We start from the raw sequence: 27,712 nt of genomic DNA on the forward strand, positions 1-27,712 counted from the left end.
CCTTATTTCCTCATATATTCTCTCACACTGGCCTCAGCAACCCAGTAGGCAACAAAAAAAAAAAGAAAAAAAAAAAAGGCCAAAATCTGAAATATTAACTTCAAAATTTGTATTACTAGTTGCTGTGCAGTAAGTCAGACTCTAGAGTGCTCTAAAGGCTTCAGACAGTTTTATAGTCTGGATCTTTATGATGCCTATTAGTTTAAAACATTTCCCCAGTTTTGCATGTTCAGCTAGAACAACTAAAACTCTCTGGGTTAGTATAAGTTAGACTGCAAGTAAAAGCATATTAGAAATTTTGTTCTGATAAATCACTAAAAAGACTAAAAACACATATCCAGAAGAAGTATTTTATTAACACAGTTTCTTAACTGTATTTATTTTGAGTATCTTAATTTAGAGTTTTAATTTGAATAGTAATGATAGTAATGGATCCTTTTTGGGTTTCAGCTTAAAACTATGTAAAAAATATGATTATGTGATTACCTAAAAAAATAATAATCAATTAAAAAAAAACGCCTGATCTTTCAAGACTTCTACATTTTCTGCATTAGTGCAGTTAAGCCTTTTGTGTTTCTGTTATGGATGTACATCTGTGTAGTAACATCTTTGGTGTTGATTAATGTATGATTTTATTAGTAGACAAAAAAAAAGACACACTTCACCTTCAGCTCTGTGTCTCAACACTTAGACATACTGCTCTTTATTTATTTAATCAAAAATATGTGCCAATACTTTTCTGCATACTTTCTCACAGCACAGTAATACATAGTCCTTATACAGTCAATACATTCATTAAGAGGAGGGAAAAAGTGGATTATGCAAGCCTATAATCACTCCAATACAATCAAAAAACACTGATTTGAAATACTGCCACGGAGGAGGGTAAAAGACTGCTCGAAAAAGTCATTGTGTAGAAAATCGCTATCAGAAAAATACCAACAAAAAATGCCAGAAGCGTCATGAGTACATTAATACATCATTAGAATAGTGTGCTGCATTTAATGACTGAGTATAAATACATATTCGATCTTATACATTACAAGTCCTATGGCACAAACACTTTTAAAGCTCCTTTCTGTCTAATATAAACTTTATTTACACACACATTTGTGCACACACAATTGTGCAAACACACACACGCGCACACGCACGCACACACACGCTGCAGAGCTGAGCAGGTAGAGAGAGACAGAGAGGAAATGGAGCAGAGAAAGATGCGTGAAAGAGAAAATACAATTTTCCCCTCTGATTGATTTATGTTTAGTTATCTTTTTAATATCTGGCTGCAGAAAATATAGATCCTGGGCACTTTCTTTTTTCTCCCCCTCATAATAGGGAATATTTCTTGGCACTGACCACCCTCACACACCAACACCTTCTCCCAGCAGCCTCACGTGGGGGAATATGGGACACCTGCATGTGACGCCCCCCCCAACAAACACACACACACATCCATCCCTCCGTTTTGATTTCGCAGCATGTCTGCCTCTCTCCCTGGAGGCCGTGACAATGAGCCGCTGGTTGTCGCATAAAATGTCACATTAACATTGGCGAAACAGTGAATGGGGTTAACACGCCAAATGAATGTCATGGCAACACTGATCTGGGTTGAGCTCCGTACACTGATGCTGAGGCAAATTTTTTGAAATTGCACTTTCCTAGTGATCGCATGTTGGCCATTAGGCAACGCTGATTAGAACCGAGGCACATATTTCATGGCGTTTACATTCGATCAAGTCTGACATCCTGCTGCTGAGCGTGACTTTCAGTATCCACTGGTTTCGGCTCAAGGCCCCTAAATTTCCTGGTGAAAAAGATGGAGCGATACGCTGTGCACGAGGCATAAAAGGCTCCAAGGTAATCAGTTAACAATTAATGAGGACACCTGAGAAATTAACTTTGAGCAAGTCCTTTTGCAAGCAAAGAGGGATGAGTAGGAGGAATAAAGGAGGTGAGGAGCAGATGGCTACTCGCTCATTTGTTTGTTTTTCTGTTTGTTTGCATTCAGGAAAAAAAAAATCAATTTGTGTGGGAAAAAAAGAAATTGGAAACGAGAATGGACGGGCAATGTACCGAGAAGGCGGGAGGGTTGGAAGTTGGGAAATTGGGTTTACTCTGGTAAAAGAAATCTCTGATGGCAAAAGAAATTGGAAAGACTTGTATTGTATGAGCCCATAGCTGGAATTTGTACAACTGCAGCACTTGAAAATGTTTTTCAAGCAGTCCTAAGTCTTTTTAGCACAAAAGAAATGGAGGTTTTGGACACAGTTTTATCTCTCTGTGAGGAGTTCAGCCAGTTCACTGGTGGAATGAGCATTTCTTAATAAATGAGTTGGCCTAAACTCATTATCTCTCATTTCCTTATCACCTATAGACACTCCAGGGCCCTATGATAGTTCAGAAATTTGAAATTTCATTCTTGTGAAAACATACCCTCCCTTTCATGTAAAATGTAACCAAATGCGCACCAAAGCCCAGTTTGGTGCCACCTGGGGTAAGTGGGCCCAGCAGATGTGCAAGTTAATATTCGTCAGCTATAAATGGGTGGATATGCTTATTTTAACATAATAATATACTGTTATATTGTGTTGGAAATGTGTAAGCTTATTTGACTATCAAAAAACAAACGTTACATTACTACAAAGTCTATTTGCCAGAATGATGGTAAGTTTTATTTGATGGGAAAATATCTTCTTACGCCACTTTTATTGTCTCACCAAAGAAAGTTCAAGACTGATTTAATTATAAATTAAAATAATTTTCAGAATGGGCATAGGAAAATTATATAAAAAAACATTTATATTTTTTTAATGTTTACAAGTGCACTCCAACACCAGCTATAACACAACATTTAAAAACTATTTAATCCCCAACTCATTGCATAGTAATACTTGGCCATCATTACTTTTTTTTAGTATCATTTCCAACATGCATGGAACAGCTAAGAAATACCGTGTTGTATTAATGAAGATGGTAAATAGACTGGTTCGCATGTGGCACTCTTATACAGTGACACCTAGAGATCCTCTGGCAACCTCTGGCTGCTAGAGAAAAACATGCATTCCCTGAATGGTTGGTAAGCGGTTGCTGGCCTTTGCAAGGTGAAATCGGTTATCAAAAGGATGATGCACCAAACACCTCTTTGTGATTCCTTTGGTCAATAGCAGGTTGCTGCAGCTGTCTGAAGTTTGCATGGAAGATGCAAACACTTGCTAACTACTAGCCGAACTTGAGTGAAACTTGGAAAAAATGCAACTCAAACTGAATTTCACCACTGCTGGGATAGCAGCAGTTAGCCAGCAGTTGGTGGCATCCATAGCTAGCTAACTACAGGCAACTATAGGGTGACCAACCGTCCTCTTTTCCACGGACATGTACACTTTTCACGTTCTGTCCGGGGCGTCCGGGGGGATTTTCGAGATGGATGAAAATGCCTGGGTTTTCCTATTGGCCTACAGAGGACGCATATGTGTGACGTCAACCCCGAGCTGCTGCTTTGTGAGTGATTGTTCTGGGCTTACAGATGGGACAGATGATGTTTAAAAGATGTCAAAGCGCAAGTGCATCTTTTCAGATGAACTGCAAAATAAATTTCCCTCGTACCGGTACTGGTAATTTTTCTTATACAGATGAGGCATCATTACTGTAGCATTATTTAATTCCAGAGGTTTTTAAGTTATTTTTTTTTGCACTTGTTGGCTTCTAAAAGCCTTAACAAAGAGAAGGCATTGTTTAAATATGTTAAATATGTTTCTTTAAGCAAACAGTATTATTAAAGTTCTTCATGACTGGGCCAAGTGTCCTCTTTTTTGGAAATCAAAATATGGTCACACTAAGCAATTGAAACAATCTGTTAGTGACCAAAGCAATCTTATATACCTCTCTGTGACCAGTTTCACCAAGCGACTGCCAGCAACCACTGGTTAACTATGGAATACACATTTTTACCTAGTAACTCACTGACTCATCCCTAGGGCTGTCTGACAGGGGTTTAGCTATCGATTTCACAGACTTTTTTCTGGCGACTAGTAGTTGCTGGGGGAGGGGGTCACGGATTAGTCTCAAACTCTTCTTCTGCATCATGCAAAATACCAGCAGAGCAAATTTGCCTGCTGTCTCTCTGTGTCAGTTTCAGTCAATTAGGAGCCTATTGACGAGCATAAGACACCCCAGCACGTATGCAAATCATGACACCTAGGAGTTTGGGCAAAACATTTGTATGTAATGAGTTGAGAATGAAAACAGGCTGTTTAAACATTTGCCTTATTTATGTCAATTATCAGGTACAAAGAAGAAGGGAAAATGATCTGCAATACATATATATATATATATATATATATATATATATATATATATATTAGGGGTGCAACGATACACAAAATTCATGGTTCGGTTCGATATTTGTTTGATACAAAAAAATGTTCATGCCTTTTTAATTTGTCATTTATTAAAATTATAATTATATATTTTAACTCAAACGTACAGTTTTTAAATTTAATGTTGCTGAAACAACAAAATAATAAAAAATAAATAAATAAATAAATCTTTCTGATCGAGAAATCACTCATCTTTGGAAAAGAGAGTTTATTACAGAGAAATGTCTCTTTCCAAAATAAAAGCTATACTATACTATTCTTCTAGGGTATATTCTCAGCAGCATATTAAACATATCAAGTTCCCATAAGGAGAATCATGTGCTAACGGCTGTCTAAATGACTCGGGTTAAGTTTGTAGCATGTGTGCTTGTTGTTTTTGTCTGCTTCCATTTGTCCTTTGCACTAGGATGATGTCGGCGTAAATGTGCAGTCATATTCGTTGTGTTCCCACAAGTGCTGTCAGCGTTAATCTCGTTAAAATGACATTAACGCCATAACGCGGCAAATCTCCGTTAACGAGTTATCGTGGATCGCCCCGTGTGTGGGGCTGAACGGCGTCAACACGTTGACAAGCTAACTGCGCTAACGCACTAGTTCCCACCAATTGAGCATTGCGTGGCACATCCAACATACTGTTTTACTTTTGTCCATGGCGCTTACCATCAGGGTCGTACTTCACATGAAAACCAAGATAGTTCCAAACGCCAGATCTGAATGAGGGTGGGAGAGGTTCAATTTCGGGTAGCGTTGAGGCAGTTGCCATCTTGCAACGAGCTTAGCTTCTGTCTTGCTAGCTTGCGCTGCAGTCAGTGGATCTGCACTTGACAGTGCAGCCTAGGCGGAGTAGTCGAAACCAGATTCACTGAGCGCTCAACATAGACAGCATCGTCAGAAGAAAAGTTGATAAAATAAATTTAAAAAAAATTGTATTGTTCGATACATATGCGTACCGAACCGAAAGCACTGTATCGAACGGTTCAATAGCGATGCAAGTTTTGTTGCACTCCTAATATATATATATATATATACTTAATCACTGTGTTTTAGGATTGTTAGCAGTCGGTTTTTGCTCTCATGGCTTCTAAAGTGCAAGCAAAGAAACGACATGCAGGCAGTTACGCCCTGAAGTGTCTCAGACAGTGTCGAACAAGAGTTTGGAGGGCACGACTTTATCAGCTATGACAGACACACCTCACATTCATCTGATTTAAAGCCTTACAGAAAGAAAGACGTGAGGTGTGTCATCCCAGGTATTAACAGAAATCTGCCCTTTGGCACAGCTCCATTCTCACTAGATAGATAAACACTTCTAATGCCCCAAGGTGTCTGCAGAATGGATGTGCATTGATCTCAGTGCGCTCCGTCTGTGGGCAATACAGTACAGGGTTTGTGTGTGTGTGTGTATGTGTGTGTTCTCATTTATGGTTTGTTACCAGGCAATACTGAGACAGAGTTGATGTACGTGACTATATTTCTGTATAAAATGTTACAGAAGTGCCATTGCCCAGCAGCAGAAAGAGCAGAGCAGAGCTGTGTCACCTTGGGCTTGAGACCAAATTCACTGCTGCATCATGGGAGCAAAAAAACAAAAAAACTTTGGATGGAGGGCAAAACCCCCCCCAAACAAACAAATGGAGCAGCTTTTTCTGTCCTCTCTATCTTCCTCTCTTTCTCTGTCTCTTACAAAGATAAAGGGTTAAAGAGATGTTCAGCTACATTCATTATATTCTTCCGGTTAATGGCTAACAGTAAGTCACCAAGGACCATTAATAGTTAAAGAGGACTATCTACTTACAGCAGAAATTTCCTCATCCTAATACTGGAGAAGGGATTACTACATAAAATGTCACCTTGGCACCACACCAACTCCAAGTCATATTTTTTTAAAATCTTTTTTTTTGTTTTTTTTTGCAAAGCTACAATAACAGTCATATCTACCATCACATAAATAGTTTACCAACAATAAGCAGAGTGCCTATTCAGCCTACAACAGTCTGCGAGCTTGGACGTTGGATGACTTGATCTTCCACAGCGAGTGGCGACGTGGAGGTGACCTGCACTGCTAGGGTGAACTCAGCACACGCAAGGAAAAGTCTGGGAGGGCTGCTCGTTTTATGAAAGCCCTACTTAGCATGCCGTTGAGACTCTTCTGCGTGTTAAACTGGAAATGACAGCGCTGTTTTACATTGCTTGAGAATGAGCGTGAGGACCATGGGGCAGTGGGCACACTGTCAGTGGCTCTGCCTGAATGATTCACCCCTTGAGGTGAGATGTTTAGTGCCCACACTCTTACTGGAACTTTGCCTTTTGGAAATGACTCCCAGCAGCAAAAGACACAGCTGTTCGAAGCTCTTCATCGGCAGCGTGCAGTAACTTTGACGCCCCACAGAGGACTTGTTTTTATAGTTTTGTCAGTTTATGTTACAAATGGTGGCTCATACTGAGTGCTAGATGGTCGTGATGTCTTTTTATCAGTCTACAGCCATCAGTTACTTACAGTAGATTTATTTTTTTTGCATGAAGGAAACCATCAACATCTATTCAGTGCTGGTCGCTGCTTTGTGAATACTTTTTTGAACATCAGAAGCCTTGCTGGTTGTTTTTCCACCTTGCTTTGCTCAAAGGTAGTTGAACCGTTTGCTCACTAGGTGTTTTGACATTTTCAGGCCTTAAAAGATACAGGCAAAGCTGGTCACCATCGAGACAAGCCTGAATACACCCGCTGCCCCACCCCTCCAGTGATTGAGGGTAGGGGAAGCAACTCGTGGCTAAGAGCTCAAGAGGAAATGCAGATGGGCTTCCCATTTTTGTCATACTGGTACACCAGCATCTTGATGCAGTGGGAGTTGGCTGGTGAGATCCAGGGACTGCTTGTGATGGAGAAGTTGTGGCTGGCGTAGAATGGCGGCGGCTGCTTCCGGCAGTGGACCAAGGCTCGCAGCACATTGGCCGCCATGCTCCGGAAACGCTTGCTGATGAAGCAGTAGAGGAAGAAGTTGATCCCGGTGTTGAGCAGTGCTAGCATGTTTGCCAGATCCGTGAGTACGTGGAGCAGACGGCTGGCAGTGTGTGATGCCGGGGGAGACGAGTAGAAGTGGTAGAGGATCACGAGGGTGCGCGGCGCCCACAGAACAGCAAAAATGGAGGTGATGGCGAGGAGGATGGCGGTGGTCTTGCCGGTTGAATAACCACGCAGACGGAAACAGCTACGGCGTCTGCGCAGCTTACGCACAATGACGGCATTAAGGGAGAAGAAGACCGTGCAGGGTAAGAGGTACACGGTGGCACAGTGGGCCCACACAAGGACGTGCTGGGCCACCGTTCTTTTGTCGCCCTCTTCTCCTCCTCCTCCTCCTTCTCTTCCGCCCCCTCCTCGATCACTACTACCCAGTCCAGGAAGGCTGTGCCAAAACTCAGGCCACCAGTAGTAGGGAGCTGCAGAGACCAAGCATCCAACGTAGACCGCGAATATCACTCTGCGTGTGCGGGCTGGGTAGGAGACCGTGTGGTAGCGCAGAGGGTGACAAACAGCGATGTAACGATCAATGGTAAGAGGCACGGTGATCCAGATGGAGGTGTGGATGGAGGAAAACTCCAGCACCTGAACTGCGTTATTTAATGACGGAGGCAGCGGCGCTGCCAAAATAAAATCCTCCAATATAAAGTCAACAAAAACAATGAGGAACAGAACGAGGATGTCGGCGGCGGCCAGAGCCAGGAGATAATTGTAGGAGGACTTCTGACGACGCAGCACCAGCTGGGACAGGATTACCACGGTCAGGATGTTAGCTAGGAGGAGGTGGGAGGGGGATGCGGACAGGTGATTGAAAGAAGATAGAGGAAATAGGGAAATGATGAGGAAGGAAAAAGTATGATGAGATCGGGAAAAGGTATGGGCATGGGTTAGGGCAGGGGAGAAAACAGAGAAAGAGTGTTAGTGAGCAGATAATTGAAAGCGCCAGCAATAAACAAGACAGCAACAGAGAGGGAGTTGATAAGTGATGTGTCGGTCGCGAACGAAACGGCTCTTTGAGCCGGATGTTTGGCGTGAACGATGCGAGCCGGCTCCTTATCCGTGTTTTTTTTTTTTCTTTCTGGCACCCTCTCTCTCACACTTTTTTCTGCTTCACTCCGCACGCGAGCGTTGTGCTTTGCACTGGGAAGAGGGGCGATAGTTACAATTGCAGTAGCACAGGAACAGAGCGAGAGAGAGAGAAAGAGAGCCAGGGACAACAACATCACATTAGAAAGGTATAGTAATCATCCACAACTATTTTCAGTTGCGGATGATAAAGGATTCAGAAAGTTTATTCATGCAGGTCCATATGACAGAGAATATTCATGTTGTTTTTGTTTTCATATTTTAATTTATATTTAATTGTGTTGTGGTTTGCAGTGTTTTGTGTTGTTTCACTTTAAATTGGTTTAAAAGGAAAAAGCTGAAAATTTAAATAGTTAAAAGTTGAAATGTGAATAATTGGGTTTGTATTATATGATTTATTTATTACATTTTATGTGGAGTGAATAAATAAAAGTATATTTATGGTGGCCCCTAGAGACAAAGCCGTACAAACTTCAAAACACGTAAAAACTCCAAAACACATACAAAAGACAACAGAAGTGCTCCAGGATGCTAGGGCGCAGTGTTGAGCTTTTGTTACCTAGTGGCTACACAAGCCAGGAAGTACCAACAACCGGATTTGGTGTGTGGTAGTAACAGGTAAATGAACTTTTTTTTAAAAATTATTTGAATATATATGAGTGCTTGACAACCATACACATATGCTTTCAATTGTGTTATTTAAGTGATCTAGGTAGCTCTGTTTTGGAAGTTCAGTTAAAGCTAGAAATGTGTTTTGGAGTTTGTACATGCTTTGTCTCTAGGGGCCACCGCATATATTTATATATAAACATATATAAATAGCACCACTTTTTTTACATTAGTAATTCCTTTTGTGCATAATTTTATATTATTGTTAATAATAAATTAATTAAAGCAACAAAACAACCTGAAGAGCCGGTCCGGAGCCGAAACAGCCGGCGCTTTTTAATGAGCCGAGCCGAAAGAGCCGGTTCTCTAAAAAGAGCCGGAAATCCCATCACTAGGAGTTGATAGCAATAGAGATACTGCAGACAGGTAGGTGCTAACACAAGCTCAACACAAAAAGCAGACACCAAAATTAGGAGGCTAGAAAATTTAAACTGAGCAAAAAAGAAAGCACATCAACAGCACCACCTAAAAGCAGGTGTAAAAGCATGCCGAGTGAACTCTGTGCCCTGTGACATTTTCTTGCAGTTTCAGTCCACACTATACAAAAATATTCAATTCTGTCATTATTCCCAGACAGTATTTTCCATGTTCAAACAGCTCCTATTCTGTAAACCTTCTCTGGTTTATTGATCCCCTTCATCTACACCTGCTGTGTGATTCCAGCAGCACCTGCCTGTGCCTTTGGCCAAATTGTTATCTGCAATAAAGAGCGAACCCACAAAAAAAAACAGGAGGGCAGCGTGCAGCATCGCAGGCTTGGCAATTTGCTGAGTTCACTGCTATGTGCCATCCTGCTGCTGGCAATTTCGGTCCTAAAACAAAGCACAAGGGCACCCCATCTCTCCATTTGCCTCTGTTTTCGATTTTTATTCCATGTGCCCAACAAGCTCCATAATAACTTCTCATCCAGCCTGCCAAGTTTCTCACCCAGCTGATTTATTACGCATTTGTTTTACAGGTAAATACCCAAGATGGAGTGCAAAAAGGCCTGAATGTGATTTAGCTCACGACTGCATTTAGTCTGACTGCTGTGCATCTGAGAGGCACCAGCACAGCTTTCTGGCTCTCACGTGGACCTGCACATCCCATTTCTCCAATCAGTGCAAATTGCACATTGCTCCCAAGATAGTCCCATCACGTCAGCAAGGTTTATAGGCCTCACTCAAACCCTTCCCAAACTTCGAGGGCACAGCACACAAAATGCATGCTTGGCTTACTCTGTAATATGAGTGGAAGTAAAGACTGAGACAAAGACTAAAATCAGTGAAATGAATCATCAGCATTGCTGGTACATTTTAAAATTGAAAACATTTCATCACCATGAGTGCGAGGAAGGAGGGTACTTAATTTGACAGTTCAGTACACATCGTTTAATTGATTAACTGCTCAATCCTGTTTGTCTAATAAAATCTAATTGGGGACCTATGCTTCCACTTATTTTTTGTTACTTCTGTGAGGTGGCCTCCATGTGCTGGTGTAGCGCCTAACCTCAAAGGTATTGATCAAAGCTGAATTCAAATGAGACCTTCTGGGATGCTACGTGTTTGTAGATCTGACATGGTGCCTGGGTCTTGGAGGAGTGTTCTTGGATCCTTTTGTTTTGGGCATAATTCATACTCAGATTTTATCCTGTGTTACTTTCGAAAATTAGGCTTTGTGTGTTGTTTATATCTGTATTTTATGTCATACTAACAAAAAACCTGCCCTACGGATGGTTTTTGCCAGGTCTGTGGAACTTTTTCACGTCATTCATATATGAAAACACACATCATGTTGTTCTTTTTATCGTCACTATATCTCTCTATATAGTCAGATGGAAAAATCAGCTATTTGTAAATACCAAAGAATGAATAATCTTTGCAAGCTATATCTTCACTGTATAAGAAAAATGACACTTGACTAAAATTGCTTAGCAAATTGTACAACATGCATGTAATGTAGATGTAATGGCACAGCTCATTTTGAGATCAGCTACTACACGTAATCATACGTCTATAATTAATCTCTTCATCCTGGTATTCTATGGCAAATGCCAATGGGGCTCCATGGTGCCAGGCAATGAGTACAGGGCCCTCAGGCCACTCTCATGTAGTCGGTTTCTGATTGCTTGGTTAGCCTACTGGTGTGGTGGGAGACACAGCAAACCTTCTGGCAACGGAATTTATTGATGTGCCGTTCTGGTGGAGTTGGACTACCTGCATAAGCTCTGTAGGGACCAGGTATCGCCTCATGCAACCAGCAGTGACACTAACCCTAGCCAAATACAAAACTATTGAAAAAACAGTCAGAAAAGATGACAAGGGGGAAAAAATGGGAGTGGCCTCCGCTTATTTGTTTTTTCATTCCCGTTGTTTCATTGTTGCCCCTCTACTGTACCTGTTGGTAATTTAATTAGCACCAACGCATCTGAAACGAATCCACTCTGCTAGTTGACTGACTAGGCAGATATTACAGAAGGTTAACAGAATTGATGCTATACTGTGATTTAAGTGTACCTTAAATTTTTTTGTGCAGTGTATTTCACCATCAACACAGCCTATAATGACACTGATGAATAGTGCCACAGATTAGATACAGGACTGGGAGGAGATCCCCCTAGGACCCAACCCATCATCACCTCAGAGACATGCCCAGATGTTGTGCATATAGATAGATGGGTGGCTAATCCAACCCTCAAAGGGATGAGGATCATGACTTTCACTGCTACGCCATTGTTTTTAATAGACTACACAATGTATGTCAGTAAAAAGTTTTCGCTTGAATTTTTTGTTCATCACGATACAATGTGAGCTTTAGGTTTTCTCTTGCTTTTTCTTTCAGGCATCAAATAGTGTAATTCTTCGTGATCTGTAAACTTACTTCAACAAATCTGACTTAAACTCAATGCAAAACAAATTTGTGATATTCTTGAGGTCTTCTCAACCGGCTCAATGCATTTCTCTTGAAATATTTACTGTTTATTTCTACACATTTTTCAGTATTAGTTTGCTAACAGTTATCTTCTGCTTGCTTAATTGGTGCATTGCTACCTGTGTTTTTTTTGTTGTTGTTGTTTTTAAATACACCAGTGCCACCAACTACACACTAGAAGAATAGATTGCAAGCATCAGTAGGGCTGCTTATCAACTAAATGGGTTTCTAAGTGAAAAATGGACTTTCTCCTAAAAACTGTACTGCATAATGCTCAGGATACCTTTAATGGACTCTGGCTATCAACTTTCATAACCAAGGTTATCTATCTTCCTGAAACGCTGATGCTGACATTTTGAAAATAAACGTTATTTTTCCTTGAAAGCGATGATCCGTGAATTCTGTTTGCTACCACTTTATTTGAAGGGGTGTCACCCTGAGCCATGGGATGAGGCTTTTTTGATGTTTATGGTCGATGTCAGTGAGTGTTTTTAGGTCATTTATGTTATTTTAAACTAATACCAAAATGGTTTGAGACATCAATGTTATGATAACATGACATTACCAAAGATTAGGTTACTGTACAGCCGGGGTTTCATGCCTTGTTCAACCTGCACTGCTGTAGCTGAGGTCAAAGAAAACATTCAAGGCACTTCAAGTAAAGTCTTACCTTCTGTTCTGATAATATTCAGTGAAGGCAGCCATTTATTTAATGCATTTGAACCTTTTTTTGTCCTCATAGGAACGTAAGTGCAGTGTGAAATTCAGAGACACGTTTTGAGTCACTTGTTTCCAGTTTATCCAGAGATTTCTATTTCATGCTCTATTAGTTCAATAACCTAACTAACAATAAAAATACACACAACATTGCATGTGTGCTTTGCTGTTGCTGCATAACCCTCTTTAAGTCAAACCTGCCGGAGACACGTAAACATTACACTTTACACAACAGCTTCACGGACATCAAAGCACTCAGTGGCAGTCACAGTCCACACAGTGTGTCTGTGTGTGTGTGTGTTCTGTGATCCTTGTGCCTCCCTCTGCAGTAAAAGATCTGGGATTGGATTAAATATGGCAGCTTGAAGTCTGGTACATCACACTTCACAGCCTCTGCCACTGTCAACTGATTAGAAATTACAAAGCCAGCTCTGGATAACGACTAAAGTTGTGCAGAGGATGTGCAGAAGACGACACAAACGCACATACAAATACATGTGCGGCTCCACAAATGTGCATAAAAAACACACAGATCATTAGGGAGGCACCAATTCATTAACAATCTATCAATAACCACAAATGAGACGTCAAAGCTGCTCACAACACCCAACAACTTAACACATATCAGTCACGTCACAATTGCACAGCTCACTATCCTCTCCATAGCTGAGTTGCTTTCGTCTTAAATCTTGTCTGACTGTGTCATCGATTCTTTGAGTTTAGAGCTGCTTGTTGTTGTTTTTGATTTTAATTTTGGTAGATCAGTCCAGATTACACAAGTCAAATCAAACAGTAAGAGATGTGGTACTTAATCGTTTGTGCTATGAGATTTATATTAACCCCAAATGAGAGGCAGTATAGCGATTTTGTGTCATGTGAAGGTGTTTTAATCTTTTCCCTTTGATTTGACAAAACTTTAATAACAAAAAACCCTTGATTTTCTTTTTATTTGACTGTTGGCAGTTGATTTGGGTAACGGGGGTCAAGTTTGGTTGATTGCTCCCAGTTACTGAGCACAGTGTCGTTGCTGTTTGCAGGACATTAAGTCAAAGTCAGCGCATTGATTTTTAGACCAAAAAAAACATTTGGATCTTGGTAATCGGCTAACTGAGTTACTGTCTGAAGGAAAAATGTCATGTCCTTCTTCTGGCTTCTTAAATGTATGGCTTTGCTATATTTTTTTGTCATTCATAGCATTTTGAATACATGTGGGTTGGGATTAATGATCAGATAAATTTTACTTTAGGTTAACAAGCCAACAAGGCTCAGGGTCTAGGAGATGTCACTGGGGTCATACTGACATAAAAGTATACTTAGTGATGCCATCATTTCATTTATATGTAGGCTAATTGCTTTTTGTTTTGCTTCCTTACTCAGTGTAACATTGTCTTTTGTACTTGTCTAGTCACATGACTCTTAAGTACTTTTACTTTATTATTACGGTCATCACATCATCTTTTTTCCAACTCAGAAATGGCTTTATTTGGATGAGAGGACATTAGTAATCTGCATCCATAACTGTATGAGGACTCAAAATTTCACTCACTGGGCTGTACTATACAGCAAGCTATATTACTGGTCAGATAATTTATTCAAAACGCTTCAGAAATCACTAATATCACAAACATGGTCAACAGGTCCAGTTTAGTTACCCATACTTCAACTGACAACAGCTAACGGCTTAAGATGACTGCATTAGTAGCACTGTTAACCATCGCTGTGAGTCCATCGCCATTACAGTGGTGCTGAGGGCTTGCCAGACAGTATTTTCCTTAGCGATAGGCCTCATGACTCAGACAAAACCTCCATATCTGAGCTGATATAGGAATTGAAAAAATGGGAATTGGAAGCAAAGAAATCATTGAGTTGTTTTCAAAGTTTTCACCAGAAATTTTTTTTTTTCAAGTTATAATATCTGGTAATTTCTGAGCTTTTGCGCTAATACAGTATCATTCAAATGGCAAAAAAAAAAAATCCACTCCTGTCTTCAACCTACCACTACTGCAAGGTTACAAAAATTGAGAGTTGCATGACCTGGAAAAAACAACACTGAAGTCTGGCTTGTGCTCTTGTGCTGCCATTTGTGAAGGTGACAACAGTGTGAATAATGAACTCTTTAGTCACAGCCCCCTGTCACTCCAAACAGCCACACCTGTAGTAATGTATAATGTTAATCCTGCAATTTAACCAGACAGCAGCTGGTGAGTGTTTTTAATCAGTGTGTTCCATGCAAACTATGGGGAACATCAGGAATCTGCTACCGAGCAAAGCAATCACAAGGATGTTTTCATGAAGCAGTCAAGGAATGCACGATTTTTCCTTAGCGACTGGTGGTTGCCAGGGAGTCACTGACCAATCTGTAGACCTGTGTAACTGGGGCTTAAGCAATCCATTTCCTGGGGACTGTCATCAGTCACTGGGAAATGATTGGTCTTTTTTTCCCACTTGATGCTACCAGACCTAGGGGAAATGTGGACCAGCATCAAGTGGCACACAGGCTAGAGAGCACTGCGTAGCCAATTATAAAAAACTGTGGATTAAAAGAGAGGACACCGAAGTTAGCGTCTTGCTCATTTATTTCTGGGCTACCATTCATTCACTCAACCTATACACACAGTACGAGTCACATTAAACCAAGCATTCTACAAATAGTTACAGAATGCAAACTTTCAAAAGCAAAAAACGCAATAATTCAAAATAATTATAACAATAACTTAAAGAAAACACAAAACACGGCTGAAGGATAACTTGCAGCATAACTCAAATAGCTCATTTAATGTTCACACAACATTCCCACAACATTCGCGCCATATAAGCTATTACTCTTGAACGTATTGTTACCAGAGTGTAAATACAACATGGCGGCAGACGACTGCGAATGCCATGCTCATCAAATCACAGGCTTTCCCCTTAACTCATGTACTCCCTACTGTCTCGTTAACACTAGAACAAACTCTACAACACATTTTCTGAATTTGCAGATTGCTTCTATCACAACACACACCTGTGTGACTGGGGCCTTATCTACCTGACCTTATACTGTCACCATGATTGTCATGCAATCAAATAAATGAATGAGATAGCATGATGTGGTTAGCGATGTGTCTGTAAAACCTCTATAGACACCAAAACAGTTTTTTTCTTTTACTGTGAAACCTTGGAGTCATTTTTGACCAGGATATGTCCTTCAACACACATATTAAACAAATATGTAAGACTGCTTTCTTCCATTTGCGCAACATCTCTAAAATTAGAAATATCCTGTCTCAGAGTGATGCTGAAAAACTAGTTCATGCATTTATTACTTCCAGGCTGGACGACTGTAATTCATTATTATCAGGATGTCCTAAAAACTCACTGAAAAGCCTTCAGTTAATCCAAAATGCTGCAGCAAGAGTACTGACAGGGACTAGAAAGAGAGAGCATATTTCTCCTGTTTTGGCTTCCCTTCATTGGCTTCCTGTTAAATCTAGAATTGAATTCAAAATCCTGCTCCTCACATACAAGGTCTTAAATAATCAGGCCCCATCTTATCTTAATGACCTTGTAGTACCATATCACCCTATTAGAGCACTGCAGGCTTACTTCTTGTTCCTAGAGTATTTAAAAGTAGAATGGGAGGGAGAGCCTTCAGTTTTCAGGCCCCTTTTCTGTGGAACCAGCTTCCAGTTTGGATTCGGGAGACAGACACTATCTCTACTTTTAAGATTAGGCTTAAAACTTTCCTTTTTGCTAAAGCATATAGTTAGGGCTGGATCAGGTGACCCTGAATCCTCCCTTAGTTATGCTGCAATAGACGTAGGCTGCCGGGGATTCCCATGATGCATTGAGTTTTTCCTTTCCAGTCACCTTTCTCACTCACTATGTATTAATAGACCTCTCTGCATCGAATCATATCTGTTATTAATATCTGTCTCTCTTCCACAACATGTCTTTATCCTGTTTTCCTTCTCTCACCCCAACCAGTCGCAGCAGATGGCCCCGCCCCTCCCTGAGCCTGGTTCTGCTGGAGGTTTCTTCCTGTTAAAAGGGAGTTTTTCCTTCCCACTGTCGCCAAAGTGCTTGCTCATAGGGGGTCATATGATTGTTAGGTTTTTCTCTATATCTATTATTGTGCGATCTACTGTACAGTATAAAGCGCCTTGAGGCGACTTTTGTTGTGATATAAATAAAATTGAATTGAAATATAAATACTCTATTTTTACTTCGGTGAAGCTGGACATTTTGATTGGTGTTTATGGGGACTGGTTCGCTCCTAGAGCCTCAAGTGGTGATTCTATGAACTGCAATTTTTGGTGCATGCAGCTTGCTTCATTTTTCAACACTATAGCCTCTTTTCCACTACTCGACTTGACTTGATGGGTATTTTAGGGTATTATACAGGTATTTTGGTAAACATAGCGTCTATTCTACGTGTTTGGGGAACATGAACAGCATTTTGGATCACTGAAAACTGAGTTTTCGAAAGAATTCCTGCCATGGTAATAATTTACATGCGTTTATATGTGAACAGGGAAAACCGAGATTTTGTTCTGCAACGTCTAAAGTGTTCGTCTCTTTTTCTGAGGTCACACTGTGTGCCATACTATTGTTTGCGGCTTTCGATTGGCCAATATTTCTTCACAGTTTTGGTTCTATTTTTCTGTTGACAGCACCAGAGATATTGTAAATAAATAAAAAAAATCCCTATTTGAAAAATATATGCTCCTTTCACATTATTATTTTTTTAAACTAATTTTGGATTTTTATTATTATTATTATTATTTTAGGGTCTCACAAAATAAAGCACCTTAAGGCAACTGTTGTGATTTGGCCCTATATAAATGGACAGTGTTGGGGAGTAACAGAATACATGTATTTATGTATTTAAAAAACTAAATATGAGTAACTGTATCCATCTCAGTTACTGTTTAAATAGGTGATAATTAGAATACAGTTACTTTGTTGAAATAAATGGATTACACGGCGGTCTTTTCTTGTTTCACACAGTATGTCTCTCTCTAATTTTGGTAATTCCACGGTGGTGGAAACCCAAACAAAACACACAATAAGAGGCTTTAATGTAAGCGTCCTGTTGGTGGCGTCAGTTACACAATGGACCTGAAGCCACCACAACAGAGCCAGCAGTGCACGGGCAGGAATGCATTTCTTACTTGGAAATTCTGACACCACTTCACATTTAAAGAAGAAAAGGATGGGCGAAATCTGACCGTGCAATGCAAACTCTGTTTGCCAGCAACTAAGCTGCTCTCAGCATCAAAAGACTCCACCTCCAACCTAAAGAAACATCTGCTAGTAAGTTTTTTTAAAAAAAACTAACGTTAGCCTACTGCAACTAACTTGTTTTAGTTGTGGTAGCTACCTGGGTTATGTGCCACTTCAGTATCTCGATCTACTATTGCTGTGTGATTTATTACTATTACTGAAGGCTACTCGCCACCAACCTAACATTGTTAGCTGGTGTTAGCTGGGGTTAGTTCATAGACAGCAGACTGTTAGTCTTGATGGATAGCATTAACAACCTGCTAGCTGCAGATAATCATGTGCACTTCTGAAAGCAGACAGAAAGAAAACATATTACTGATACACAATTAGTTTTCTATACGAGATCACTGCAAAAAGTGCAGCCTTACCAAATGTCCACCCTACTGTTACTCATTTTATATTGAGATTCAAAAATCTAGTTGGTATTGGTATGGCGAGTAAGCTTCAGTCATAGTAATAAATCACACAGCAATAGTACATTCATGTAGTTGTAAAAAGTGTGACAATATATTAAGTAATCCAAAGTATTCAGAATACTTTACTCACATTAAGTAACTTAACAGAATACGTTACAAGTATTCTGTAATCTGTAGTGGAATAGATTTTAAAAATAACCTTCCCAACACTGTAAATAGATTTGAGTAGAATAGAATAGTGGGGTTAGGTTAAGTGTGAACATGAGTGTCATTGGTTGTCTGTCTGTGATAAGGATAAGCAGAAGAGGATGGATGGATGGATGGATGAATTAGTTTGTCTTATCACTGCATTTTTATGGGAAAAGTTTATTGCTAACTTTGTGCTGTCTTCCAGATGGAGATCCATTACAAATCAAACACATAATGGACGTCACCTTCAATCCATTGCCTCACGTTCTCTATTGTACCTCTGCCCATCCGTTTTCCTCTCTGTGTACATACTGCTGAACAGAGGGGGAGTGACATAAAATGGAAACAGTGAGGTGTTGACTGTCACAGGCTGGGCATTATTCTGTTTGGGCTCCCCAGCGAGGCAGGGCACTCTACAAACAAACAAAGGGGATCTGTTGAGAGCTTGACATTTCCATTTAGCCTGAGCCACCCTGCACTGGGTTGCCTATTCATTTCAATTGACTCCTGCTCTTTCCGTCGTCTCTGGAGCGGGGGTAGATCTGCTCTGCATTCAGGTGGTATGGAGTGGCACATGCGGGGCTTGTCTCAGCAGGAACAGGGGAAGCCGAGGTGCAGAGAGGTACACCGTGCACGCACAGAAAGGCACATGCGACAGAAAACCATTCACCATCCTTTCCTTTTTTTTCTTTGTGGGAGAAAAAAATAAGCATCTCCAGCCAAGAAGAGATTAGAATAACCTGTTGGACGAATAATCGGCTGTTCTGTGTCTGTCTACTTTTGATTGTGTGTGTTTGCACGGGTGACTACTTTGGTGATCTGTGTGCCTTTATGCATGTCTCAGCTCCCCCCGCTGTGCCCCTAATATAACGAGGGACAGGGCCATTGACGTTATTTAGCGGGAAAAGGGAAGGCAGAGTGTGCTCCCTGAGGTGTGTAACGAGGCTGACTCATCCCACGACTAAAGGGACGTGTTCAGCCGGGCTGTCGACAAATGACACAGCACAGTTTAACCCCTCACAACAGCAAGTATAACATAGACACAGAGAGACTGACACGTTCTTATGCAACTGTCATCAAGTTTTCTCACGGGCCCCATGTAAAGCAGAAACAATATTGTAAAACGGAAATTATGATCTAAAAAAAGAGAAGCATTGCATCATTGCAATTAGGGAATTTTTCTCCCCTTTATAATCTTGGAGGAAATCGAGGTTAAGCTGTAATGGCTTTTCCGGAGGCTAATAAGAATAGGGTAAAGTGTGATCTGAGGAAGGTGGCAGGTGAGTGAGCAGGGACAGAGACAGACAGACAGACAGGTATCGAGGACGGGCGGCAGGAGGAAAGGAAGCGAGGCGAGAGACGGAGAGTGGGTGAATATCAAAAGCTTGCTTCAAAGGTCACGGCACTTTGTTCCTGATGACCAGCATTTCCCTTTTGTCTATCTCTAAGTGTCAGACTGGACATGAAGGGTGGTGATTCCTTAATTTCTCCAAACCAAAAAACAGGGGTGCGTCCCCACTACAAAGCAGTGAAAAGCACACAGGGAAGATAAAAAATGATGGTTTTCTTTTTTACAAAGCATTCATTTGCATTCAGTATGGGATTTAAATGCAGTGACAGTCAACCTGATTCCTGATGTGTGAGGTGAGTGTTAACAGAGGATTTCAGAAGAAGCCCAAAGGAGAAATAAATTCAATAACATAAAGCTAAAAATGAGAAAAATCAGAGAAGGGGAGACGGAGATGTGTACTAAAACTGAATATTTAAGTTTAATGGGCATATTAAGAGAAAATAAGCCCTCTCCCTATGTGCTGCTAATGGTATTGATGCGACTGCAGTGCTTTGCTGCCTGCTCACCTTAACAGCCATTCATTTTACAGACAGGCCACAGTGAGTCAAGGTTTGGGCACGACTGTCCTCACATCAAGGCGAAGGCTGCCGCTGGTGATGAGGTGCAGGTATTGTGCACTGCATGACAAAGACCTGCTATTCATTTTTTTAAGGATTAGTAAACTAAATCAGCAATTGTAATGTTCACCTAAAGAAAATGTAGCACGTGTAATTGAGTGTGATGTGTGAAAAGAAAGAAAAGGAGCACATTTGATAATAGATGTGAGGAGGGAAGAAGGGGAAACAGATAGAAGATCAGGAGTGTTAAGCATTAAAAGTCATCTAATTAGCCATAGATTTATATGTTACTGCTGTCCAAAGAATCCAAACGACTTACACATACTGAGTTTGCTGTATTCTCTGCAGCCGTGACAGCATTTTGCTGCCCACTGGTCAAATAAAGTCAGTTCTGTCACAGCACATCTCTGATTTATTGCCTCAAGCAACACCTCCCTCCTCTCTAGCCTCCTGTGTTCTCCCGCGCCATCTCTGGCCCATCTCTCCCATGACAAGCTCTCTCACTCTCCCCCTATCTTTCTCTGCTTTCGTAAATCAGTACTTGAAATCTGCTCATGCTTCAGGATATACCCTCACATCCATTTCCTTTGCATGCCCCACCCATTATCAAAAAACATCTTTAGAGTGATTGGATTTTTATCAACAAGTTACCAACCCACTACAGACGTCCCGCTGCTGGTGCATATTGACAGATCAATAGCTCAAACTGAAAATCGATGGGGGTCCATCTCTTCATTATCCTAAACAGCGGCTGACACCGGCCCCTTACACTGCAACATGGAGGCAGGGGTTGTTAGTGCTCAACCTTCCCAACCTTTCCCCCCCTGGGTGGATGCAAGAGTGTGAGTGGGAGGAGACACCTGAACACACTCACACTTGTGAGGAGCGGCGAGGAGCGGCGAGGTACCATGCAGAAATGTGAGCACAAATATGTTTATGCACAGGGAGTCAGGGAGGAATCCCATGGGAGCTTTACAGCAAGCGACTGAAAACAACACATGTGATTCTCTTTTCCCACAATGTTGAAAGTAAAGCATCAAAAAGAGCATTTTTACTGAGATAACAGTCTCAGTCTTCCCAAGGTCAAAAATGTGCTACATTCTTTGACAGGAGTTGCAGACTAGGAGTTGAATTGCTCTACCAGAACATATTTTCAGCTACTGAACATCACAACCATTTTAAGATGCTTTACTCAAGCGTGCAAAGGAGACCTGCTGTGCTAATTTCCAACTCTATATTTTTAAGTGGCATGGCGCAAGTCGCAATTCAGAATAATCTTTACGTGTCTTGTGCAGACCCTTAGTTCTTATGCTGACTTTCTTCTAATTCCTTCCTAAAACCTCTCTGAAACCTTATACTGTAACCTATGGCATAACCTGATGAGCACCTCCTGTGCATTTACTCTTTCATTGCATTTTTTAAAAATGTATCCGTTAGAGAATAACAATCACCATCTCCATATAAGGAATAATAATCTAATATAATGAGTATAAGGACTCAAAAATATCAGCACATACCTGGAGAGAGATTGTTGTCAAAACCCAAGACGAAAAAAAAAAGTCTCAGTATTTTATTTGCTTCTGTCGGCGATGACCACACAGTAATAAATACATAATGCACCAGAACAAACATAAATGCTGGCAACGATGTCGGCTACTTGTTAAAAGTTGGTGCTGGTATTGGATTGATACTTTGGTTTTGTTTTCTAATTTCAGTATTCAGCCCAATGAACTTAAATAAAAATATATTGTTAATGAAAATTGGGGGGAAAAAATATAATTGTCTATGTTTATTTCTTTTATAGCTTAAAGCACATTTAAATAACAGAAGTTGGTCTAGAGTGCTTTATAGACAGGCACGTTTATATTCTAACACTCCCAAAAAATTGATTCAAAATACATGAAAAGCTGTGTTTTGTTGTGTTAACTATACACTGTATAAAGTAAAAATCATAGTGATTTAGTGGTTTTTTAAATGTGTGTTCAGAATTTGCAAACTGCAAATAATGATTCATCTCATAAGTCGAGACACACTGATCTGCCTGATCTACTATTACAGATACTGATATCAGTAATGGTATCAGCAATACTGTCCCTGTTTTTACTTGGTATCTGCTCGATACCAAAACTTGCACAGCACTAAGACTTACATAGGTTACATCGTAGGCTCTGCACCGATTCGCCGGAGAAGTCTAAATCAGGCCTTATTGGCTACCAAAATATTTGAAAACCAAGAACACTTACTGTTACATAGATACGCAGATGCTGTGCTGTGTTGTATGTGACTGTCTTGTATGGAGTATAATGGGCCGATGTGAAGAATAGCTTTATCTCAACGGGGACAGTGTATCATGAGTTCACTGGATTGTCATCATTCAAGCCCAAACACTCTGCTTGTTTTGGTAAAATGATCTTTTACGACTAATTAAATGAAATTTTAATTGTTAATTATTGGAGGCAATAGAGTTTAATTTAATCTCCTTAGCGGCTTTGTGCCCTACTGCATTATCTCGGGGCGCAGGCATTTCATTAACGCGTTTTGCGTGTTTAATTCAGATGCAGAAGCAAAATGGCTTCTGTTTGCAGAAAAGGCTGATGAATCACCAGGGGAAGTAGGATTTCAAATGTGTAGGTACAGGTCAGTAAACAGCTCCATAAACAACAAATTGTGTTTGAGAAATGCTGGGCTGTGTTGGCCCAGACATTAGGGGGACCCTCTCTCGAGGACCCACTTGTCACACAGCATTGTTCATTAGCTGATGGCTTCCCACTCCACAATTTGTGTCTCACCGGCGAACGCTCTGAGACATGCTGTACTTCACCTCTGTAATTCCATCATGTCAAAGGAAGAGCCAGAGAAACTACGCCTTCATTGTACTGCATGCTATGCCACCACACGTCTGCTCTGTCTCAAGCAGTGTGCTGTAGTTAGTGGAGAACGAAAGAGAGCGGGTTAGCGATTAATTAAAAATGTGGCAATTCGTTTCAGCTCTGTCGTCTGTAGCACCCCGAGTCGGGGCTCAGAGGTGCTACTTCAGCCAGCTCGGCTGTTATTAATCTCTCCCTCTCTATTAGTGCTCTGATCTTTCTCTCTTAACTCCACTTTTCTTCTTCTTCTGGGTGTCCGCATCTTCCATTTTTTTTTTGACTCGCTCCCAATTCATCTGCTTTTTGTTCATCATTTCACTATAGGTCACAGTAATTTTTCCCGGCCGCTCCACTTGCGTAATCCCTTTTCTTATCGCCTTCTTCCCGCCTTCCTGTGACCCCTGTCTGCCCGCCGCACTGCAGGTCAAAGTCTGTCTGCACGGACGCGATGCTGCCTCGCTAAAACCTCATTTCAGTTAACTAATGAATCACTGGCTGCCGATCAAATTAACAGCCTCCTTTCCTTCCTATGTGTCTAATATGTGTGGTTCTGCGGGTCACGCTGCTACTACTCACACATGCTGCGCTCATGAAACATTCATGATTCAGCTTGAGTGGAACGAGCTGTGTCATAATGATTGAATAAGTCGAACCTGCTGCCGCAAAGTATCAGCACGCTGCACTCAACTCAGCCATTAATTCAGACGACTGTTGTAGGATTGCCTTACACTCTCAGGTTATTGTTACTCAGTGATTAAACAACCAGCTTCAATCCAATTTGTAAAGACGACTCAGCAGCAGAATCAAATACAATTTCGGCAGAAAACGACAGCTAAGTAAATTGCTTGCTCTGCCATCCAGGGGAAACAATTAAGCGAGGTTTGATCAGAAAGAACGACTTTTACTTTTACAAGACAGCAAATCTCTGGAGCGACTGCAGTCTTGGCACGCGAGAGCTTTTCACTTTGCAATGCAGATCTGTTTTGAACCAGCACAGCTTAGCTTGTTGATAACATCTCACTCCCAATCTTTATCTAGGAAAGAGGTTCGGCGCTAAAGAAGATGTGTTAATCGCGAGGATTAGCATGAATAAGGCATCAGAAGTCAGTGCTGCTGTTCACCAAAGTGAATCCACGTAAGAACTCCCAATAAATCAGATCATAAAATTGAGGTTAATTAGTGTAACCTCCGAATTATGTTTTACACTCTTTAATCACAGATTGAGTTCAGTTTTTGGGTAAAAGCAGACAGTCCACTGGGTCTTCACCTAATCTCTTATTAGGCTTCAGCACTTTTCCTCTTTCATCTGACCTCCAGGTTTTCTGTCTGTGTCTCAGTCTGTCTCTGTTACACACACACACACACACACACACCTCACTTTGCCTCCCTGTGTGAGACTAGGTCAGTGCTCATAGATCACGCATTGGGATGGAGACAGTAAATGGGTCTGACAGTGTCTGTGAATGGACTAATCATTCAATGGTATAGACACGAGAAGGGGGTGTCATTAATTCAGGTCATAGAGAAGAGACATGTAACACACACATACACACTCATCCCAGAGGTCAACCCACGAGTCCCACAATTTGTCATGCAAACATACATATGCCAGCTCCAGATTAATAAAAAAGATGTCATCTCTTAGTTTGAGATCAAATGTCTGGGAAATATTGGAAGAGAGTAATTTCACTTATCAGTATGTACCTCCCTATTATCCTGAATCTTTCCAAGTAAGAAGCAAAAGCATAAGAAACTCCAAATGGACACAAGCACAGACACATACATGCTTAGTGCATGTGCACGCACAAGTGTTGGCCACAAGGTCAGGCTGATGAATCAACAGTATGTGTGCATGAAGTGACACTCGGGAGCAGCTGTGCATGACACACTCACTTAGTCCTGCAGGTAAGTGCACAACAAATCAAGATGCAACACTGCACGCCACCAAAGCCAGACTGTCATCAAAAAACGTGAGCAAATTAACACAGAATAAGGCATGCAGGTGAAAGAATACACTCATGTGCACGTCTCTTACCTGGTAGGCCAAGACAGAGCAGGACACTATAGTAGATGACGGGTAGTGGTCCGAGAGGGCATCCCTGGGCAGCCTCAGAGGGATTCTGCCCTGTGCTCCAGGTGCTCCCGTTTGGGGAAAAAACAGGGAAGTGGCTGTGCTCCATGGCCTCTTCCTGGTCCTCTTCCTCAGCTGAGCTCAGTGTCAAGAAGCGTGCTGGCCACGAGATCGAACCGCCTGGATGCCGGTTTTGGGGAGAGGGTGCTCTGTCCTTGGGTGCCAATCAGCATGAGTGTGTGTACGTGTGCGTTTGGCAAGACCGCAAGGTTGAGTGAGTGAGTGAGTGAGAAGGAGGGAGGAATGGGAAGAGATGGAGGACAGCGAGATAGGCAGCAGACGGGGGAGATGCGAGGGATGATATGTGTTAGTAGGTGACGGAAAAAGGAAGGTGGCGAGAGGAGCTGAGAGGGAGGCGTGAAGAGGTGAGTGTGAAGGTAGAAGTGGAGAGGGGAGGATGCTGCCTGAGTGTGTGAGCGAGGGGAATGAGAGCGAGTCGGGAGCGCAGCGGGGAGGAGGAGAGAGGGAGGGCAAAGAAGAGGGAAAGAGAAAGGGCAGAAAGAGAGGGAGGGAGAGACGGAGACTGAGAGTGGAGGCAGCAAGCGGGATGAGGGGAGGATGCTTAAGGAGAGAAATAGGGGTTTGAGGGCAGAGAACATAAAGAGATCATAAAACTGATGGGGAGCCAGATGTGATAGACGAGAAAAGATAAATGGGGGGTTAAGTCAACTGTGGAAAAGGACATAGTGCATTTGCCCTTGTCATTGTGTTTGTTTTCTGTCAGTGTGTCTCTTCATTGCTTGGTGGCTTTCTGATTGCATATCGAGTTAGGGGACAGATCACAAGCTGGGTCCATTAGTCTTTAAAATGTCTTTAGATCCACAAGCCAATTTGCACATCCTGAATGTCACACAGAGTATAATTACATATGACCAGACTTGTGTGTGCATGTAGGTGTGTGTGTGTGTGTGTGTGTGGTGGGAAATGGGGGTTGGGATTGGCTGCACAGTCTAATTCTAATGCAGTGTGAACAGTTTGAATCTCCAGCTAAAATGTGCTAATGAACTCTAGGCTGACACTTAAAAACTCAAATATCCCACCTTAAGACAGATTCCAATTTCTGGTTCATCAGTTGGTGTGACAGCAGGTCTGCAGCTGCCTGTTATTTTCATTTTCTATTAATCTGTCAGTTATTACAAATGATCCACTGGCTGTTTGGTGTGTAAAATGATGTGTTTATTTCTCAGATTTCTCAGATATAGTAGACTGTTTTCTCCATCCCACTGATTGCGATGTAGCTGAAACTCTTTGCTACAATATTACAGATAAGTGTTGGACCATTTAATAAATTGCTCTTGAGTTTCAGAAAGAGAGCAGCAATGAGTAATTTCATGTAAGCTGTTCTAGGCTTAAAAAAAAAGAAAAGAAACCACTGTAACGACCTGTAACTATTTTTCAAATGTTGCCAAGCATGGCAGACTCACGAAAGAGGAGCCTTTGAAATGCTGAGATTAAAAAGACACGAGGATTGTTGAGCTGTGTTTTTGACACATCAAATTTGTCAGAGTTGAGAATTTCAGGAGGTTAAAAAACTGGGTTGTTAGTTTACCCTCTGATCTGCCACGCTGAAAAGGCAAGTTATTATCAATAGTTGTTGGAGTTTTTCTAATTGCACCAGTACAAAAAGATTTGTTTAAAATTTTTAAAGCGTCTCTCTTTTCCATTCAGTCCACATTCTGCCGTTCTGCAACTGTTATTGATTTACATTTTATTCAGGTGGAAATTTTAAACAATAGCCTCGAGCTTAGAAACGCTAAAGTTCTTCGTTTAATAAAAGAAAAGAAAAAAAGACTCACAATGACCCATAATCATTCTAATGGAACAGAAAGGTAAGAACAAACAGCTCTTTAGATTCAGTAAACAATATCAGCAAATATATATTTAATTTTTTCTTCTATCAACACTTGTTAACAGAAAGGCCAGTGACTAATTTTTTAACTTTAATTTTTAACATGTACTCTACTTAGGTACGAGTTTAAGGCCATTTACGGTACATTTCTGATTTAGATTTATTTGCAGATCAAGATTTTGCATACAAAATTCACTCATTAGTTGTGTCTTGCTAGCAGCAGCTTTGACCCTACTTTGCCTTTTGGACTGCTTTAAATCTTCATAACATAGATTCAGCGAGGTGCTGGAATCATTCCTCAGTGATTTTA

The 27,712-nt window shown here is 41.1% G+C and overlaps 1 protein-coding gene across 1 annotated transcript; it reads right to left on the reverse strand.

Annotated features, from left to right (window-relative positions):
• Nucleotides 1-7,149: 7,149 nt before the first annotated feature.
• Nucleotides 7,150-25,943, reverse strand: gpr139 (G protein-coupled receptor 139). The gene is made up of 2 exons (XM_006791455.3): nucleotides 25,458-25,943; nucleotides 7,150-8,168 (listed from the first exon to the last, which is right to left on the reverse strand). The coding sequence occupies exons 1-2, from the start codon at nucleotides 25,600-25,602 to the stop codon at nucleotides 7,156-7,158; spliced, it is 1,158 nt and encodes a 385-aa protein (XP_006791518.2). The 5' UTR covers nucleotides 25,603-25,943; the 3' UTR covers nucleotides 7,150-7,155.
• Nucleotides 25,944-27,712: the final 1,769 nt, after the last annotated feature.

This window comes from Neolamprologus brichardi, chromosome 4 (genome assembly GCF_056152115.1).
Source record: "Neolamprologus brichardi isolate AB-2024 chromosome 4, ASM5615211v1, whole genome shotgun sequence".
Taxonomy (NCBI): Eukaryota; Metazoa; Chordata; class Actinopteri; order Cichliformes; family Cichlidae; genus Neolamprologus; species Neolamprologus brichardi.

Coding starts and splice junctions, on each gene's coding strand:
- gpr139 (XM_006791455.3), bottom strand. CDS start 25,602: ATGGAGCACAGCCACTTCCCTGTTTTTTCCCCAAACGGGAGCACCTGG. Junction 8,169..25,457: donor GCTCTGTCTTGGCCTACCAG/GTAAGAGACGTG, acceptor ACCTCCTCCTAG/CTAACATCCTGACCGTGGTA.